The 21,222-nt window shown below is 38.3% G+C and overlaps 1 protein-coding gene across 7 annotated transcripts in view; it reads left to right on the top strand.

Annotated features, from left to right (window-relative positions):
- Positions 1-21,222, top strand: part of EML6 (EMAP like 6) — a 281,271-nt gene that overhangs the window by 165,919 nt on the left and 94,130 nt on the right. For all 7 annotated transcript variants that reach the window (XR_009248631.1, XR_009248632.1, XR_009248633.1 and 4 more), the window contains exons 9-16: positions 1,170-1,307; positions 3,082-3,338; positions 5,529-5,741; positions 10,085-10,252; positions 11,374-11,480; positions 15,167-15,285; positions 17,765-17,951; positions 19,209-19,314. Coding sequence is in view for 4 of the 7 variants with exons in the window: in XM_058684097.1 (XP_058540080.1) it covers positions 1,170-1,307; positions 3,082-3,338; positions 5,529-5,741; positions 10,085-10,252; positions 11,374-11,480; positions 15,167-15,285; positions 17,765-17,951; positions 19,209-19,314 (1,295 nt within the window). In the remaining 3 variants the exon portion in view is untranslated. The remainder of the gene's footprint in view (positions 1-1,169; positions 1,308-3,081; positions 3,339-5,528; positions 5,742-10,084; positions 10,253-11,373; positions 11,481-15,166; positions 15,286-17,764; positions 17,952-19,208; positions 19,315-21,222) is intronic.

The following is a 21,222-nucleotide window of genomic DNA, read 5'->3' as shown; positions in this document are numbered from 1 at the left end:
AAGATCAGCTTAGTGGCTTTATAGGATGGTACAGTCTACTGGGGAGTGATGGTTTCTGCATGCTAGTAAAGCAAAGCTTACATTGCTTAAAATAGTACAAGGCTAAAAGCAGCATGAGATTATGAATAATGGATGAGGTATTGAAAGACTACCATGAGCTTTAGGCTGAACAGTGCAGGCTGCCTAAGGGATCAGTAAGCTCTTCACTGTGCAACTCTCCATTTTAAGGAGCATGCCCCCGTCCGTCCTGATGGCACAATGCATTTAGAGAAACTGCACCACATGTGACTTACTCTTGCTTCCCTATGGCGGAACTCGAGATTCTCTGTCCCCTCTGGCAGATACTAATGTTTGTATGTTAAGAGAAGCCTGTCTTAAGAGTACTAACAGATAGAGGTCAGTTACCCAATCACAACTGACATTTAAATGCTTATTTGCATCTTCAAATACATAGTCCACGTTCACTCAGTCTGAGGTGCCTGGATTAGGTGTTCCAGGAGCTGCAGCAAACTGTGTTAGGGGCACGTGCCCCTTGACCTCCATTTCTCCAGCAGTAGCTGTGCCCATCAGCCAGGGGCACTTAAAGTATCTGCCTCAACCAGGGAGGGTGGATCTATCTGCAGTGGGACACCCAGAGGCCTTGTGAAGCATGACAGCAGATGACTGTAGACAGATACTCTTTCTTGCCAGGGAGGCCAATAAATGTAATGCGTATTTCCATTTATCTGCACTTAAATAACACGGTTATTAGAAGGACACTCATATTATTTTAAACAAACTAACAATAATAACACCTAGTAGTACTTCTTTTTCTCTAAATGTTATTAACAATTCTTGGTATAAATAAAGAACAATGTTTAATTTCCAAAGAGAATAGCAAGATGTTGTGTGAAGTAGTGTTTAAAATGTCCTTATTTGATTAATCTCAAAATCTTTGGAAATGGTTTTCTGGTCTTATAGTTCTTTCTGGGGATTTCAAATGGTGCAAATGACCCAATGATAATCTAAACACCTACTTAGATTGCCAGACATGCCGTGAGAAAGGACACTAGTATGAAATTAGTGCATCCTGTGTTGTCATCATCATCAGAGTGGTGAACAGCCTTCCAGCCTAGGGCTGGCCGATGGCTGAGAAACTGGTTTTGTTTTTACTTTGTCCTTGTGCTTAGGCTATGGAGCCTGGCTGACCATGCCTTGATTGCCCGCTGTAACATGGAGGAAGCAGTTCGCAGTGTGGCCTTCAGCCCGGATGGATCTCAGCTGGCCCTGGGCATGAAGGACGGCTCTTTCATTGTTCTCCGAGTCAGGCACGTGCTGCTAGAGAAAATGATATCAGAAATGCTCTTGTGTTAAACTAGTTCTCCTGGTCACAATGTATGCCTGGACTTTAGGGGAAATGCATTTATTCTTTCAAGTAGGAACATTCTAGATTCAGTCACTGATCTGTAATTCCCAAATCCAAACACTCTGAAAATCCACCGTTCTTTGGCAACTTCTTTGACAGCATGTCTTGACCCAATGAACTGATCTGAGACTGTTTATTGCCTATTAATCTCCTAGTAGGAATAATTCTCTATAATGTGATTCGCTACAAAAATATTAATGTTTTTAATACGGGGTGTTGCCCTAGCTCCTGTGGAGGGTATTAGATAATATATTGTATATGAACCTTTCTAAAATCCACTGAATAATGAACTCCTAAGCTCATCTGGTCCCAAGGGGGTTTGGGCTTATAGGAAACCAAGAAAAGAGAAAGAAATGAGAAAGCAGTCTCTAGCAGTGCCAGATTTTTAGAGGTGAGCTTGAGTAAAAATTTCTTCCACCTATAATGAAAAATAAAATGGAATATTTCATATTTATTAACACGCTATATTTACTGGACAAAAATTATGACCCACACTTGTAATTTCTCTAAATAACACTGGTTGTTTTTTATGGCTTCTACAATTTGTGATTACAGAAAGAAAATGCAGCTGTAAATTAGATGCTGCATGTTTTGCACATAGAAAATTCTATATAGGTTTGAAAAATGATCTTGGCACAGTTTATTACACTAAATTCTCCTTACCAACCACACATAACTTAATGCTGGGTTATGGGCAACGTTTTCTTTCTCTGCTTAGTGATGGTATGGAAAGATGGCCAGTTACCAGATTTTCTTTTCTTTTTGATGGGTTTCCCAAGCCAAAACAAACAAAAATCCATAAAACCTATTTGATGACATTATAGTAAACATTATATTATATAATATATTGCTATTAATAAGTGATAGCTGGTGAGGGGAATTACCACATAGAAGCACATATTTGCCATCATTTATGCACTGATTTTGTTGGCAGTGGGTGAAGTCTTCGGTGCTGGCCTAGGAGACTGCTAGCCACAATTCTGTCTCACGGTGGCAGCTTTCAAATGCAGGCAGCATTTCTTACCAGAACCTGATCGGAAAGGATACAAAATATTCCAGTGACATGATGTATGCATTGTTGACCTTTCCTGGTAACAATTAAATAATGACATAAGAATTTAATATTTAAAAAGAAATTTTCCTCTTATGCTTTTTGGACTTGCTCTTTTTTGCAACAGTAGGCATCAAGCTTCACAGCCACTGGTTACTTGATCTTAAAGTATAAAAAAGATGGTTGATGTTTATGCTACCCTTGGTGGATGTTTACCTTTCTCCAGGGCATGTTTTGAAAACAATTTTACAAACCCCAAATTTTTGAAGCACAAAGTTTTAGGGGAAAATAACAATTAAACATGAAAGCAAATATGCATTTCATTAAATTTTGTTTTGTTTTGTTTTTACTTTGGAAGCCCAGATAGTATTTAAAATGTTGCTTAAAAAAATAAAAAAATAAAAATAAATAAAATAAAATGTTGGTTAATTTTGCCTAAATTGGCCAGAAACTAAGTAAATAGTTTTATATTTTTCCCCAAAAGTTATTCCTTTAATTCTTACATGTGTTCTCTCTCTTTTGAAACATTTTTTTCTCTGACATACGAATTTTAAAACATGGCTTGGGGTTCTTATTTCTAGATTTGCTGCTTATCACTTTTTATTGCTGGTTTTTATTCTTATAGAGATATGACAGAAGTGGTTCATATCAAAGATCGAAAAGAAGTCATTCATGAAATGAAATTTTCTCCAGATGGCTCTTACCTTGCGGTGGGATCCAATGATGGCCCAGTGGACGTGTATGCCGTTGCCCAGCGGTATAAGAAAATTGGAGAATGCAGCAAGTCGCTTAGTTTCATCACACACATTGACTGGTCTTTGGATAGCAAATACTTGCAGACCAATGACGGCGCGGGAGAACGCCTGTTCTACAAGATGCCATGTGAGTCACGCAGGCCCTGGATGGTGGTGAAAATCAAAACTTCGAACCAGAGTCAGCAAATGTATGAGAATGTCATCATGACCTCAGGGCAAGGAATGTTTTCAGAAACACGACCCCCCAAATCTCACACTCCCAAAGAAAAGATAACTAAATTGGAACACGTTAAAATTTTAAAAAATACTGCACAGTGAAAGAGATCATGAAAACATGAGGTGCAGACTGGATGTAAATACTTGAAATGGTTATAATGGGCAAAAGATATATACTTAGAAATTAAAAGAATGCCTAAAGATAAGTGAAAGGAAAAATAGCCTAGAAAAATACTAAAAAAACACTAAATATTTGAGGATCACCGTCCTTATTTACTATGATGATTTTATTCCAAAATCTGTGTTCTTCATAGTTGGAAGCCCTTAAGGTATTATTTGGTGAAATATGCTAATTAGGATTTAAAAAACATAATTTCTATTTGTGACCTCCACTGTCTCTTTTAGAAGAGATTCATCAGACTTCGATAACATTCAGTAACATTTAGTTTGTAATACTAAAATGATAGAAATAAAAGACAAGTTTCTGTATTGTAATCTGTGACTAATGATTTTTTAATGTAAGTGGAAAAGTATAATATTTAACATGAATCTTGTCCTCAAGTAATTATATTTCATCTTAAAATTTTTATTGAATAATTAATTTATATGTAAAATAATATACACCATCTAATGTAACTTCAGCTTTTTAGAGTTCTCTGCCCTGTCAAATCATTAGCACACCATTAGTAGGAACATATTTCTGTGTGTCTACTTTCTTTTCTTGAAATTATTTCATATGTATTTTCTGTATGTGAAAAATTAAGGGATACACATTTCTCACCTGCAATAACAAAGTAAAATCCTCTTAGTGATAATATCACAATTTGCTATCTCATTCTCCCGTTAGTGAGCATTTAGGCTTATTTCCTGTTTCTTTGCTGGTACAGACCGTGCATCTCGAAATATCTTGGTACAGGTGGGATTTTCTCTTCTGAGTCACTTCCTTGGACGATATTCTCCAAAGGGGGAATGCTGGGTCAAGGACTATGTTCTGTCAACTCTCTCATTTTATGGTCATCTTAATGAATTTTTATGTCATGCTGTTCCAGTCCAGAATTTCTGCATGCCAGTTTGGCAGTGCACCAGTAATGCATAAGAGCACCTACTCTCACAGATGATTCTTTATTTGAAAATATTTATTTTTGAAGAAGAAACTCTGAGGTGGTACACTAAATTGTTTTGATTTTGAATTTTAAAACTGTGTATGGCTGGACATTTTCCCAAGCATTTCTGTATCAGTGTGGTTCTGCTTTTGCATGCCCTCTGGGGACATCCCTCACCTGCTTTTGGTACAAGCCGGGAGTTGCCACACATTTGAGAACATATCTAGCACACTGTCAAGGCTATTTTCCCCAACTACTTACAGTTTTCATTGTCTAGTGCTTTTAAATTTAAATTCCATTAACTTTTTATACTAATTTTTTGAGCCTAAATTTTAAAAAATCACTTCTATGGTTCCTTGAATTATGAAAGGTAGAAGTCCAGAATAAACTTCTTAGAAATCAGGCAAAATGTTGGTGACTAAATGTGATAACATACGATTGCATAATAAGTCAATATGACTTTCAATAATCAAAGCATACCAGCTGTATAGTAGTTTCAGATATTACATTGAGTACAGTGATCATTTTCTTTCTTGTCTCCGTATCTGAGTTTTGATCATACACTTTCTTTAAACCCTGCTGGAAGAAAAAAAAAATCATAAATTTGGTAAAGAGATTAGAATCTACAGTTTCCTTGATTTATGGAAGTTTTTTTTTTAAACCCTTCATATAGACCTCTATATGGAAAAGGAATAAAACAAATTAGAATATGCTTTTTATTTATTTTTTTTAATTTATTTTTTTTTACATTTATTTATTTTTGAGACAGAGAGAGACAGAGCATGAATGGGGGAGGGTCAGAGAGAGAGGGAGACACAGAATCTGAAACAGGCTGCAGGCTCTGAGCACAGAGCACGATGCGGGGCTCGAACTCACGGACTGCGAGATCATGACCTGAGCCGAAGTCGGATGCCCAACCGACTGAGCCACCCAGGCGCCCCAGAATATGCTTTTTATTTAAATGTAACATTATGTTGCCATGTATTGATTATTTTCAGCTGGGAAGCCTTTAACAAGTAAAGAAGAAATCAAAGGGATTCCCTGGGCCTCCTGGACATGTGTGAAAGGCCCCGAAGTGAGTGGAATTTGGCCTAAATACACCGATGTCACTGACATCAATTCGGTGGATGCAAATTACAACAGCTCAGTGCTGGTGTCTGGAGATGATTTTGGACTGGTTAAATTGTTTAAATTTCCTTGTCTCAAGAAAGGTAAGGCCAAAAGAGATATTTCATTGAATAAATATTTAATCTAGAGGGTATACACAGTGTAAACCAGACTAGTTGATATTCTAAAATTACTAATTTAAGGCAGAATTTGTTCACAGTTATTACTAACCAGTTTGTAATTCATAAGCTTCATGTTTTACATTTTAACCAAATCATAGTTTGTTTTGTTTTTATTTATGTGAATAAATACTCATAATTTAAATCACATATTACATTAAAATATTGTAATTAAAATTCTCTTAGGCTTCACTGCTAATTGTGCTTATACATGGAAAGCAAAGCAAAATCTTTTTAGATAAAATCTAAAACTGAATACTCTGGTGATAACACAATTCGTGGACCGCTTGTTGTAGTGCTTATTTTGCAAACCCAATTTACATAACTGATGAAATTTTTGAGAGTGAAGATTGGTTCAAAAGAACTCTTCCTCCTCTCACATTTTGTTGTTTTGTCTTACTGTTGTTAAAATGTTGTCACTTTAATTTTTGTTGCACCTTTAGACTTTGTGGAATGTGACTGAGTTAACCATGTAATGACCCTGTCTTCTTCTTCTTTAAAAAGTTTAGACAAAGCCCATACACAGGCTTTTCTGAGACTCTCCACTAGCACCCTGAAAATCAGATGTTTGGAAAGTAATCATCAGGGACGTGTTATTGCTTGAAAATTCATTCACTTGAACAGTTTTTAAATTAAGAAAGGGAAGGGATGGAAAAATGTAATCAGAAAGTCATTTTCAGCTAACTGGCAGTTTTGAAGCAGCAACAGTTATGGTAGAGAATTGAACATAAAACGCATAGCAAACCATCATTTACGCTTGACAGCATGGCCATCAGTTTAAAATGCTTGAGGCACAAAATTACCTCCCGTGCCTAATTCACACTCTCCTCTCCCTAACGGGCTTTTTGAGTAATAGGGTGTGTCCTGTTGGATTGAGTAATGTACTTGCAGAACGTGAGTTAGGCAACCGGTCTGGGAACTGAGAAGAAACATACATCCCTGAGGCCAGAAACAATACTGTTGGCCTCACATGTGAAGACTAGGAAAGAAGGCAACTCACCCAGAATTGTTATTTCCTGCGTATTCCCAAGCCTTGTAGAGTGGATTTGGGTCTAGAAATGGAGATCCTGAATGTATTGGTAAGAATGGGGGAAGGGGGGTGGGAGGCGATGAATAGTGCTGCCTGTCCAAACAAGACCCCCTGATGGGTAAACTGACCCTGAGGATGATGGAAACCAGGAGACACCTGCAGAGTAAGGGGAGGTTGACTGCTGAGTGATGGTATCATGGGAATAATAAAACCCACCTCAGCAATCTGTGGAACTATTCGTATTCTCATAGCAAATTTACTTGTTCTACTCTTCATGGCAAGTGGTTTATAAATCTTGCAATTTGTCTCAGAGCCATTCAGGCTTTTGTGGCCTTTCTGTGCCAGAACTACTGGCAGGGAAGTTTCTAAAGGGGGATTGTTGAAGGGAATGGTGACAATTGGTGGCTCTTGTCTCCCTGTAGCCCAGGGTATCAGTGGTGGGTAGTCCCCCAACTTTTGAACCTGTAAACAGCCAAATGAGAAGGGGCTAGTGACCATGAGAAGTGTAGAGACTGAGCAAATATTATAGTTCTCTGTGATTAAATCAAACTCTCAACCAAGTTCATTGACACATTTACAATTACTTGTGTATAGGATTCTGCTGCATAGTATTGAGATGTAAATGTTCTGCAGTTAATGAAAATGACTACAATGGTTATTATTTTTACATGGTCAAACCAATTTTTCTCATTTCGTTTTGACAGTTTTCAAATCTTTTCATATAACTAGTATCAATCCTGATCATTTTCCCTGGTGTCGCTTAGACTACATTCTGTTTAACCATCATCGCACAGACACTTCCATGAGGTAAAAATCCAAAGCCTAGCTCATTGACATTTGCCGTGTCTTACCACCCCTTCTCCAAAGGAAGGCTCAAGGCTGAGGATCCTGTTTTACCTCTGTGCTGCTGCCCCATTAATCCTTCACACAAACGTGCACATGCGCGCACACACACACACACACACACACACACACACTCCTTGAAGAACTCCCAAGAAAGATGTCCTGGATGTTGTAAGACATGAGTTGCATAAGGTCTGGGCCTTGAAGGAAAAAGCATTGGCCTCCAGTAGAGCTTGAATGAGCTTGAGGCAGTACAGAAACAGAAAGGTCAAGGTGGCCACAGCATGGTGAATGAGGGGAGCATTGTGTACTCAGAGGCTGCAGAGGGCAGTGGGGACTATGTCACAAAGGCCTTGTAGCCATTGTGAAAAATTTGGGTCTTCTTTTCAGTGTGGTAGGAAACTATTGAAGATTTCAAATGGAGGAGCGACATGACCCATCTAAGTTGTTAAAAGACCACTTTGATAGCATGTAGGATGAATTAGGGAAGTGAAGGCTCCAAGTAGAGAGATTTTCACATAAGTCCAGGTGAGAGATTTTGTGGCTTGGACAAAGGTATTAGGAACAGGTGTGAATACAGGTGCATGAGGTTAGGAAACAGTGTCAAGGTAGAGCTGAAGGTATTGCTGATGGATTTGGATGTGGGAATAGAGGCAAAGAGCCAAGGATGAGTTTTGGGCCTGAACAGTGGGGGTGGATGATGACACCACTTATGAAGATGGGAAAATGAGCAAGGAAAAAGGTGTGTGTGTGTGTGTGTGTGTGTGTGTGTGTGTGTGTGTGTGTGTGAGAGAGAGAGAGAGAGAGAGAGAGAGAGAGAGAGAGAGAGAGAGAGAGAGAGAGAGAGACAGACATGGGGATAAGAGAGAAGGGTAAGGGGCACTCCTTGGTCTGTGCTGTCCATGATAAGTTTGAGGCGCCTGTTAGATATCCAAGTAGACATGGCACACAGGCCATCTGCAGTCCAGGGAGAATTGAGAGCTGAAAAATGAATGTTCAGCAATTGAGGGCATATTGACAGTACGTAAAGCCGTGGGAGAAAGGACCAGCAGAGAGATAAGAGCCTTCCCTGTGGTTCAGAGAATAAAGAGAGGCCTTAAAAAGTGACACGTCCTAAGGAAAGCCTGGGAAGAGATGGATGTGGTTTTCATGTATTCAATAAATATTTGTTACGTGCTATTCTAGAGGCTGGAGATACATCAGTGAGTAAAACAAGCACAAATCCCTGTCCTCATGGAGCTTTTGTTCTACTGAGGGGACACAGTCAATAAACAAAATGTAAACACATCTGGTGAGAAAGGCTATGAAGGAAACAAAAGCAAACAGTAGCAGGAGTGCTCAAATCGGGCAGCTTGGTGGTATATTTTAAATAGCATGGTCATTTTCACCTTCATATAACTTTATTTTTTTAATATTTTTTAATGTTTATTTATTTTTGAGAGAGAGAGAGAGAGAGAGAGAGACAGAATCCAAAGCAGGCTCCAGGCTCTGACCTGTCAGCACAGAGCCTGACTCAGGGCTCAAACTCACAAGCTGTGAGATCATGACCTGAGCTGAAGTTGGACACTTTATCGACTGAGCCACCCAGGCGCCCCACCTTCATATAACTTTCAATCATTACCTCTCTAATGGGTATTTGAATTTTAAACATGTTTTAGTTGAACAGGTGGCTTTCTCCCCCATTAAAGAGGCTCCATTAGAGGGCCTGCAATAGGTAGGATGATTTCTGAAGGAGGATTGCCGGCCCCTGAAATCTCCCGTAGCCTTTGGAGTATGAGGCCTCCACACAATAGCATGGACCCTGCTTACTTCCCTGACTTCCTTCATGCTGCCGTGTACCAACTACATACTGGATACTTTACTGCAGTAGTTCAGCTACAACCATAAGTGCAAATAGCTTTTCTTCTGCATTCATGACCTTGGGGATAGTGTTTACTAAGTAAAGCAATCAGGGAACCAACTTTAATTCTTCCAGCTCTACATCCACATGACCCTGAACAGTAATTTGACTTTTTTTTTTTTTCCCACAGAATGATTCTCTGTTTCCCTATTGCAAAGGACCACCTGTCTTATCTTGTATTTAAATAAGAATGTGTAAGATAATCATTCTTAAGCATTTTAGTTGCAGAATCAGTGAAGCAGTAGGCATTATCTGGAAAAGGTTCAGATGTGTCTTCAGCTGCAGGACTTAAATTTTAAGGCCATTTTAAGCTTAATCCATACTGGAATAATTGAGATAATTTTTGGAGGCTTTGCTTGTTAAGATATATAGTACTGAAAATTATATTTTCTAATGTATTTAAAGATTTCACTTTTCAGCATGAATCAGAATGTAATATTTTAATCAATGAATTGTATTTTTTGCATTGCTAATCTCTTCAAAATATCTTTTCAGGAGCCAAATTTAGAAAGTATGTGGGCCATTCTGCACATGTCACAAATGTCCGCTGGTCCCATGACTTTCAGTGGGTATTGAGCACAGGAGGGGCTGACCACTCAGTTTTCCAGTGGAGATTTATTCCAGAAGGTGTCAGCAACGGTCTGCTGGAAACTGCACCCCAGGGTAAAACCAATTATAATTTTTCAAGCTTTTTTTTTTTTTTGGCAATAAAAATTTCAAAGAATGTTCTAACATCTCTCCTGGACATAAAGAGTTAAAGCAATTTTTGAAAAATTCATCCCTATAATAAAATTTAAAATTAAAAGTAAAAACAAAACTTTTGAGTTATATGTGAATTAGTTGGTTAATTTCCTTCAAAAGATTTTGTTTATACCAGATGCCAGTTGAAGATCAAAGGTTTACATGAAGAATTAGCCTTTGAGAATGTCAGGAACAAATCTACCTCAGCCTCCTTAGGACAACTATAACTGTGGTGGGTCTACTCAGGCTGCAGGGGGACAGAGGGACAGAGTGACCTTAGGAGTTGGCTCCAGAGTGAAGTTCAAAGAATGGTCCACAGTTGGGACTGAAGTCTTCCAGTTCACTGGATGTGTAGTCTTTTAATTTACTGTCATGCCAGCAGGAGTAATCAGGTAATAAAATTTGAAACCATGTGAGGAAATGTTTTCATTGGGACAGTTTCTGCAGGGGTTTTGACCCTGGCAATTACTGCCATTTGGTAGATGTGGCAAAGGCTAAGAACTAAGTGGTTAGATTTCCCTTTATTTCAGCCTTCATTTTGGTAAAACGTTCCCCTGGCCTTGCCTTTTCTTTCTCTCTCTCTCTGTTTCGTTCTTTCCCTTTCTTTCTTTCTTTCTTTCTTTCTTTCTTTCTTTCTTTCTTTCTTTCTTTCTTTCGTTCTTTCTTTCTTTCGTTCTTTCATTCTTTCATTCTCTCTCTCTCTCTCTCTGGCCCTTTTCAAAGCAAGATTTAAAACACAAAGATTTGTTACAGAAGTGTGGCAATGAGTTCTGTCTGCTGGGGAGGGGTGGGGGAGAATTGCCCAGGTCTGTTAACGCTACTGTAAGGGGTGAGATGATGTGCTGAACTTAACCAAAAGATGGAAGGGATGGTGGGGGGGGGGGGGGGGGGAGACGTTTTAAGAACCTACATCAAAGGAAAACTAAGCTATATTGATTTTTTTAATTTACTTTGCTAGAAGAAAGAAAATATTTTAAATAAATGTATAAGCTATTTTGGGTCTCAGAACTTTTGCTTGTTTCTCACGGGTTGTGTTTCTGCAGAAGGTGGCACTGATTCTTACAGTGAAGAGTCTGATTCGGATTTATCTGATGTGCCAGAGTTGGACTCTGATATTGAGCAAGAAACTCAAATCAATTATGATCGCCAGGTCAGTAAGCAGAGGGCCTCCTAACAAATGCCTTACAGCCCAGAATGTCGATCTCACTGGATTTGGATGTTGCACTAAAAATGACTGGTACTTGAGCAGAAGAGAATCCAGACAAGAATAAGGAAAATTACCTACTTCTTGTCTTTAAGCACAGATTGAAAATAAGGCATTTACCCATTCACATTATTAAAAAAAATTTTTTTAGTGGAAAGTAGTACCAAATTTTTAAATTGAACCCATGACAGAGTTTTCTGCCTTTCGAGCACCTAAAACTTAAAATATTTTTTTGCAGAAAAATGTGCAAGTAAGCTAAAGGATTCTTAATTTTCTTAGCAGATCTGAAAGCATATGTTTTCTGGGGTGCCTAGGTGGCTCAGTTGGTTAGGCATCCATCTCTTGGTTTTGGCCCAGGTCATAATCACATGGTTCATGAGTTAGAGCCCTATGTAGGGCTCTGTGCACTGACAGTGTGGAGCCTGCTTGGGATTCTCTCGCTCTCCCTCTTACTCTGCCCCTCCCTCATTCATGCACACACTCTCTCTCTAAATATAAATAAATAAATAAATAAATAAATAAATAAATAAATAAATAAATAAAATTTTAAAGCATGTTTTCTTTACAGAATTGGTAGCTTTAAAGCCATGGTAGTTTTCAAGATAACTAGCGTCCTGGTTTCTCTCTCAACTTCCGTATACCGTTATCCATTTAATTGAAGTTAAAACCCAATACAATACGTATGATCTCTCCAGTCCAAAATTATCGCTAGTAGAAAGTTACACAATTTCAAAAAAATTGGGTCCTAGTTTTTTTAAAGTAGACATTTCATTTTAGTGCTGAACAGTGAGTGTTAAAGAGAACATTCCTTCATAGGAATCTGGAGACATCTCACCTTTTTTATGGTTGGTAACTGAAGGTGTTCTATTTTCTTTCTTGTCATATCATGAAAGTATGTGAAGCAGACTCTGTCAGTGAACATGGAGTAAGATTTCCGGTTTCAGACATAGCAAATGTCACTGTTGCCCATGGAGACTTACCATATAGGCCTGTGGCAGCTGCTGTGTATGACCTGTCTCTACAGGGCCGGATCCTGCTCTTTATATACACCAAATCCAACCTCACAATAACCCTGAGATGTTAACTATTTTGCCCACGTCCACCTCACCTGTAGTATTGAGATAAGAATGAGGATCTGGGCTTCTCTCCAAAGCATACATTCTGCATATTGCTTGGCTTTGCCACTGCGTAAGCACTGAAACTTTCCAGATGATAATTATCACTCATTGATTTAGTGTTTGAAAAATTAGAGGCAGTCTGACTGATGGTTTGGGTCAACTTCGTGACTAAGTCAGCTTGACCATGTGTTGATACAATGAATTATGCAACAAAACTAAAGATGAGGATTGAAAAGAAATTAACGTAGAAATATATACACAGTGAATAATGTTATGTCCTCATATCCAGGGGACATGGAATTTAAGCAAAGTGAACATAAAATTTAGGAAAAAAAGAAAAGCAATATCTTAGTTGGGATTTTTTTATGTAATAAAAGGTGTTAGTCAAAGAATGAAAAGATTTGACTATACTGAAATCCATGCCTAGGATTTATATATTCTCCCTGGTATCTTAGTTTCTGAAGCTTTCGTCTATATTACTTGATTTATATTATTTTTTGTTCTTGAATTACTCCTGAGCAGAAAGTTTTATTCTGTTCTACAAATGAGAATCTTAGGTCCACAGAGTTTATGAGACTTGTTCCAATAACCTGTAGAAATGCCAAGACCAGAATTCAGTGCTCTTGAGGAGTTGATGAGCTGAAGAAAGCATCATGGACTCAGATGGATAATTAGCTTTAGATTTTACAAGCTTAGTTCATTGTATCTGCAGTAGGCAGAGCAATAATAAGGTATCTTCTGAATCCTTTTTTTTTAAATTTTTTATTAAATCTAAAACAGACTTAATTATAATGTATCATCTTTCTAGTTACATAGCTTTATCAAATGAAAATTTTCCCTATGAAGATGAGCCATTACTAATAGATTGTACTTCATTTTGAATGTGTTAAATTGATATCTGTTGATAGTAGGGCATATATACATGGTAGCGAAACAGACTAATTTTTTATCTACATTTAAATTGTAGGAAATGTTCTCTGAATCAGCAGCACGTTTTAGGTCCTAGGTTAGACCAAACTTTGCTCTAAATCTCAGAGTCTAATCTGTCAAGATGCATAAGATTATGACTGAAGATAATTCCAGAGAGTGATCACCATGATTCATGAGGTCTGTGTTTTGCAAATGAATCATCAAGAGATTTCTCACCTTAGAAAAAATTATAACAAAGTATTTTATTGATTTTTATTGATGATTTTATCAAGTAATTTCCTTATTTACCAGAAAATTAATACCATATTTTCTGAATATGTATTATTTAAACTTAAAATCTTGAACCCCAGTGATTTAAAAGATATTTCCAGTTAGTTTTGTTCGTTAGGAAGTAAAATGCAGTCTCATGTCTTAGGTATTCAGTTCGGTTTATCTTTTCAAAGAAGCCACTCTTGTTTGTCTTTTCTTTTGTCTGTTTTCTATTATCTATTTCATTTATTTCTAATGGTTTAAAAAAATTTTTTTGATGTTTATTTATTTTTTGAGAGATAGGACAGAATGCAAGTTGGGGAGGGGCAGAGAGAGAGGGAGACACAGAATTTGAAGAGGCTCCAGGATCTGAGCTGTCAGCACAGAGCCCAACGCTAGGCTCAAACCCACAAGCCATGAATGAGGAGATCATGACCTGAGCCGAAGTCATCACTAAACTGACTGAGCCACCCAGGCACCCCTCTACTCTAATGTTTATTATTTCCTTCCTTCTGGTAACTTTGGGTTTAATGTATTCTTTTTCTTGTTCCTTGAGGTATATTGTTCCGTTGTTTATCAGAGAGGTTTTTTTTTCCTTAACATATGTTTATATAGCTACACACTTTGCTCTTGGAACTGCTTTTGCTGTAGCCCATAAGTTTTGTTACATTGTTTCCATTTTCTTTTGTTTCAAGATATTTTCTATGTTTCTATGTTCTTCTTTGATCCACTGGTTGTTCAAAAGTGTGTGGTTTAATTTCCACATACTTAAGAATTTTCCAGCTTTCTTCCTGTTACTGATTTTACTTTCATACCACAGTGTCCAGAAAATATACTGGATATGATTTCTATATTTTTCAATTTATTGAGACATGTTTTGTGGCCTAACATATGAGGCATCCTGAGAAGAATGTGTATGTTGCTACTGAGACATGGAATGTTCTGGTTATGTCTGCTAGGTTACTTGGTCTGCAGTGTTCTTCATCTGCTGTTTCCTTATTGATTCTTTGTCTGGATCATCTATCCATTATTCAGAGTGACTCTTCCCGACTATTACACATTGATGTTTATTTCTCCTTTTAGTTCTGTTAGTATGTGCTTTATGTATTTAGGTGCCCTGATGTTGGGTGCATATTCAAAACTCTTATACCTTCTTGATGAATTTGACCCCTTTATCATTATATAATGACCTACTTTGTCTCTTGTGACCATTTTTAGCTTCTCATGTTCTTAAAAACTTGATTTCCTATAGTTAAAGACCTCCTGAGAATGCCAAGATATTAATAATTTTGAAACCTGAAGAGTCTCAACTAAATGTTTCTGCTATGCTTTAAGGTTTACAAAGAAGATCTACCTCAGCTAAAGCAACAAAGTAAAGAGAAAAACCATGCAGTGCCCTTCCTCAAAAGAGAAAAGGCTCCTGAGGACAGCTTGAAACTCCAGTTCATACACGGGTGGGTGCCTGTCACCAGCCTTATCAGCAGAGCAGTGGGGTCCTCTCTTCTTGGTGCTGACCCACTTCAGGCTGGCTCTTCTCTCCAGTGTGTACTTACCTGAACTTAATATTTTAACCATGATTATCTGTCCAGTATTCTTAGTTGATGTTCTCTGGCCATAACAGTGTGTGTATCTAGATGTTTCCTGCTTCAGTGACTTCCATGATGGGTATGTTTCTGTGGCCCATTATTATCATGCTCCATTGTCTCTGCCATTGCTGCTCCCATTATTCCCATATCTCCTGTTCTATTTAGCTGGCTCCACTCAGACAGTATTTTCTTTAAACAATTTTGCTCACATATACCCAAAATAATTTTGAATTTTGAAAATCATATCATACACAAACTATCATCCTTGAGGTTGACATCTAAAATTTTTGGGGGCGCCTGTGTGGCTCAGTTGGTTGACTGTCCCAACTCCAGCCCAGGTCATGATCTCACAGTTCATAAGTTTGAGCCCCACATTGGGTTCAGTGCTGACAGCTCAGAGCTTGCTTTGGATTCTGTGTCTCCCTCTTTGCCCCTTCCTGGCTCATGCTCTCTCTCTCTGTCTCTCTCCCCTTCAAAAATAAATAAACATTAAAAAAATAAAAAAAAAATTTTCAACATAAGGTTAAATGATTGTGAAGAATATAACATCTAGTGTTTTATTAATACATCATTCATTTACGTGGATCAGTTGGAACCTAAATGTCATTGATATTTGTTTTTCACCATCATCAATTTTAAAAATACATGAGCTCATATTTCTGTTCCACTTCTCCCATAGAATATTACATGAATATTACACTAATGTAATATTTTTATGCTTGAAAGCCTTTTGTTGATCACCCTATCATACCTTCTGCGAGGGAAGAAATGTATATAAGTGCAGTTTAAATTTAATTCCCTGCAATCCTAAGTCTCTAACTCGTGTTATCTTGTATGGTGCCCACTAGCCACTGAAAGCCACTGAGTGCTTGAAATGTAGCTAGTCTGAATGCACACGTGTTGTACGTGTAAAATGCACACTGGATTTCGAAGACTTAGCATGAAAAAAGAAAGAAAGAGATTTCATTAAATGTTTTCTATTGATTGCATGATAATATTTTAGACATAATGGGTTAAAAGTTCTTAAAATTTTTCATCTGTTTGTCTTTATCTTTTTTTAATATGACAATAGAAAGTTTTCACTTACCCACATGGCTTGCATAATATTTCTATTGAACATTGCTGCTATGAGTGTTAATTTTTTTCTGGATTGAATTCTTGTTACAACTATTAGTATTACAAAGTTTATCAGACCAACATACATATAGTACAGATTCTAATAAGTAGTTCCTAAATGTAAAAAAATTTATTGGAAAAAAATTAAGATTTTTTTTTTTCACTGAGTTCAGATATGCGTGTGTGTGTGTGTGTGTGTGTGTGTGTGTGTGTATTATTGCTAGATTGTGACAGAGTTTAGCATTGGTTCTATTCCCATTTTTCATTTTGTAATAGTTATAAGCACAGAAAGAGTTTACTCACATGAATAAGTAAAAGAGAATGGAAGCAACTTTATCATAGCAATGTTACTCAATTCTTTAAATTTTTCTTGCAATACAGATAATCTATTTCATGATTTTGATACATCACACAATAATATAGTTTAATCTGCCGCCAGTCAATTCAATCAAATCACTCTTCAATTTTGTTAAAAGCAAAGAATTGGAAATGACTTGACTTACAGAAGAATTTCATACCTAGTTGTTGGAATTATTCACTTTCAACATCCACACTTGAGTTTGTTTTGGTGTCCCTGGATGGTTCGATGCCCCAGGGTAATACACCACAGTGAAAGTCCAGGTGGACAAGAGGAATGACTTTCTATCATGAGAGGAAGGTGATTGAGAAAGGGGAGGTGAGAAGGGAAACCTGCTCCCCATCGTAGATGTGTTCTCAGACTGGTCAGTTTTAAGAAAGAGCACATACAGGGGCACCTGGGTGGCTCAGTTGATTGAGCGTCCGACTTGGGCTCAGGTCATGATCGCACGGTCTGTGAGTCTGAGCCCCGTGTGGAGCTATGTGCTGACAGCTCAGAGCCTAGAGCCTGCTTCAGATTCTGCATTTCCCTCTCTCTCTGCCCCTCCCCAATCATGCTCTGTCTCTCTCTCTCTCTCTCTCTGTCAAAAATAAATAAACATAAAAAAAAAAAGAGCACATACAGTAGCTGAGGATCTAGAAACAAGTTCTGTTAAAATTATCAGCACACATTAGCCCTGTTAGAGAGTTGCCACATGTCCTCAGACGCCCTCACACTCGTGTTGAAGACGACTGTCCTAGGCAGCTATGGAGATCCCTGGGATTCTCCTTGTGCATGTCCATATCAACATGTTAGCTTTACCTCCTGACCTCTCCTGCTCTGTTCATTCACTGTTCATTCAACTACCATGCATGTCTTGGACCTGTGCTTCAGTTACAGGGGCTACGACTGTAGAAACAATCTGTTCTACACGCAGACCGGAGAAGTGGTCTATCACATTGCTGCAGTTGCTGTTGTGTACAACAGGCAGCAACACTCCCAGAGGCTGTACCTGGGGCACGATGATGACATTCTCAGCCTGACCATCCATCCAGTGAAAGACTACGTGGCCACTGGGCAGGTGTGTAGTTCTCCTCTAGGATGGTGGTCTAGCCCAAGAGGATTTCATTTTGAATCCACTTTACATACTAGTTCAAGAAATACTTGGTAGAAACAAATAAGAGGCAATAAGCTGAGGATTCAGTAAATGCTGGGTCATTTCATGATAGTAGAAGAATTAACCAGTACATCACACAGCACTGTTGGGAAGCCTCTGAGAGATTTCCTTCTGACATGATATCCATAAATAGGATTAGCTAAAACTGAAGTAAGTTCCATGGATGCAGTCTTAATATATTTTCCTCATCACTGTATACCCAGTACTTCGTATATCCTAGGTAACCAGTGAGTGTTTATTGAATGAACCATCTTTTAGTGCTAGTATAACATCTAGTGAATAGTTATTTTTATAAAACTTAAAGTCATGCATTTTGCCTAAATCATTATTTTATATTTTAACCAATATATTGGCTAACTTTGCTAGCCAGTGCATGTGTGTATACTTAATACACCACATTCTATACTGTAATTGGTGTGAGGCAGACCATTGACAAACCAGCGCACCAGTAGCCATTCCAGGGGTAACTGGGGCTCCAGACACCAGTGAGGCAGTTGTCTGGATTCTGCCCAGTTATGTGCATTGTTTTATGTCCCATTTTCCCTTTTATAGTCACTACACCCAACAAGGTTCTTCTTTCCCTTACAATTAAGTGAGGAAAACCACTTTATTAAAATTTTGTTGTTGGGGATTAGTGTCAGAGAAGCTTGTATTCCCTCAAGAAGAATCCATCTTACCAACAGGTAGGCCATGAAACTGTCACTTCCTGGGAGGAAAAGCAGAGCCAGGCCTTCTTGGGATGAGTAAAATATTTGAGATGGTGAAAGAACTCTGAAGCTATTCCTGTAACAACACACAGGTGACTTGCTTGACCAGGAAGTGGAATCTTATGTGGAGTTGGAAAGGCAGGAGAGAAAAATCTAGAACTCATACAAAAAGCACAGTGGACGCTTGACTTACAGTTTTAAAGTACCTTGCCTGGGAGCCATGTACCAGGTTAGGCTGGGCTGGCCCCCAATTTGATGCCCAGAACAAGCCTCTTAGACTCTTTGTAACTCAGTTTTATCATCCTGAAAACAATGATTTCCAAGTGTCTTCCTGCTCCCCAAATGTGTGGATGTCTGGGCAGCACTTGACTCTAAGGAACTCTGAAAGCGATTCTAAGTCATCATTCTTGTTATGATTTATAAGTGGTTAATTACACTCATCCTATTATTTAAGGTTGGAAGAGATGCTGCTATTCATGTGTGGGACACACAAACTCTAAAATGTTTGTCACTATTGAAAGGACAACACCAGAGAGGAGTGTGTGCACTTGATTTTTCAGGTAAGCACCAGTTTTCTGCTGAAGTCACTGATGGTTCTGCTTTACTTAGGGCTGGGTTTTGTTTTGTTTTGTTTTGTTTTGTTTTGGTTTGGTTTTGTTTTGTTTTACAACCTCCTATTTAGATGAGTTCTGTTTGTAATAAGGTAAGTAAGCCCTTTGTATGTTAGCTACCCATTCTTAGAGTGGAAATCAGATATGTGAATACCTCACAAAAAAAATATGTGGCCTTTGGATTATACGAAAGGCCTTTCCCAGTCTTGTTCATTTCCTCTCCCCCAAGTCATTACCCAGAGCTCACACTGTGCTCTGCATTTGCTTGAGCAATTTGAAATCCAGAGCAGCTGTTGCTGTAGATAGTTTTAGTTGCAAACGTCTGGCAGTGACTCAGAACATCAATTTCATCTCTCCAAAGAGGTGGGAGCATAGCACTTGCAATTTAAAATATAAAGTACTAGAGGAGGGCTGCAAATTCTCTGCAAAAGGCCACTTTACAACACTTGTGTTTTGAAAATAAATTTCATATTTGAAAAATAGAACTGGATTTTCCATCTCTTTAATTTAGAATTTGAACACAGTGCTAGTAGAATACTGACTGATGAATGTAATTTTCTTTAGGGTGAGGCCGTTTCTTTAAGCTAGAAAGGAGAATAAGGGCCTGTTACAGAAGGTATTTTTACCTACAATTTTTAATCCCAATAGTAAAAGTTAGATCGGTAGAAAAAAAGTATAAACTTTTTACTGGAAACTGATACTGTAATTTCTTTATTTCTAAATCCCATTCAAATGTTTAATACGTGCAGTGTGTGTAATGGTAGTCATTAAATTCCATGACTCCACAACCGCATTCTCTTTCCTACATCCCTCACTCTCTACTCTCCTTGCTCAAGCCCAAACTCCCTCTCATCTCTGCCATATTGGTCTTTGATTCCAGTCCCATGTTCTCTGGTCCATCCTACCCAGTTCTGGAATCTTCTGGAAGTACAGTTACATTGCCCCCCTGTAGACTCATGTCAGTTGACTGACTCAGGGCTGAGCCCTTGGTTGGACATTCATGACCTTCCATGATCTGGCTTCAACCTTCCTTAGCAGTGTTTCTACCCACTTACCCATTCGTGTTCCTTTACATCTCCCTAAATTCAGGACTGTCCTTCTTTTTGCCCGTGTCCCTTTGTTCATGCTGCTGCCATGTGTCTGTTCAAGTTCTACCATCCTTTAAGACCAAGCTGAAAGTTTCTCCTACAGCCCTCCAGGGAGAAATAACCTTGTCCCTTCTTCTACATCTCTTAGCCCATTGTTGTCATTGCTCTCATGCTACCTGTTGGAGTCCATGTGGTACAGTAGCTGTCTGGGTCAATGTTTCTCATTCAATAAGCTACTTGGGCAGCAGAGCCCATGTCTCTCTTCCCCACTGCACATATTGTAGTTCTATGGACACAGAAGCTCTTCCAAAACTGTGAAGGCATGAATGGAGCTTTGCCTAATATACTTTGTCTTGCCTTTCACTATTACTACTGGAACTTCACATTGTAAACTGTGTTGGGGTGAAAATTAACTTTATTTTTTCACCTATAGCAACATGGAACGGTTTGGGGCAATATTTTTGTGACATGCACATCCTCACATACTGTAAATTGCTGTAGAAATCTGAATTGTTACATCATATTAGAAGTTATTCAATACTCTCTGTGGTTATTGAACCAGTAAAACTTAAGGCTAAAGAGTTCCTACTCCACACTGGCAGGCATGTGAGGTCGAGAAAGCATGTGAATACTGAGGAAGCGAGAACATTGGGAAGCCCAGATAACACACCAAGTCACAGCAAATGCAAAGTCCTAAACTTCCAGAAGTTTGATGGACATACAGTTTTAAACTGGAAGTGTCATACATCCTTGATAAAACAGTAAAATT

This window comes from Neofelis nebulosa, chromosome 9, assembly GCF_028018385.1.
Source record: "Neofelis nebulosa isolate mNeoNeb1 chromosome 9, mNeoNeb1.pri, whole genome shotgun sequence".
Lineage (NCBI taxonomy): Eukaryota > Metazoa > Chordata > Mammalia > Carnivora > Felidae > Neofelis > Neofelis nebulosa.
This window is presented reverse-complemented; position numbering and strand designations above follow the sequence as displayed.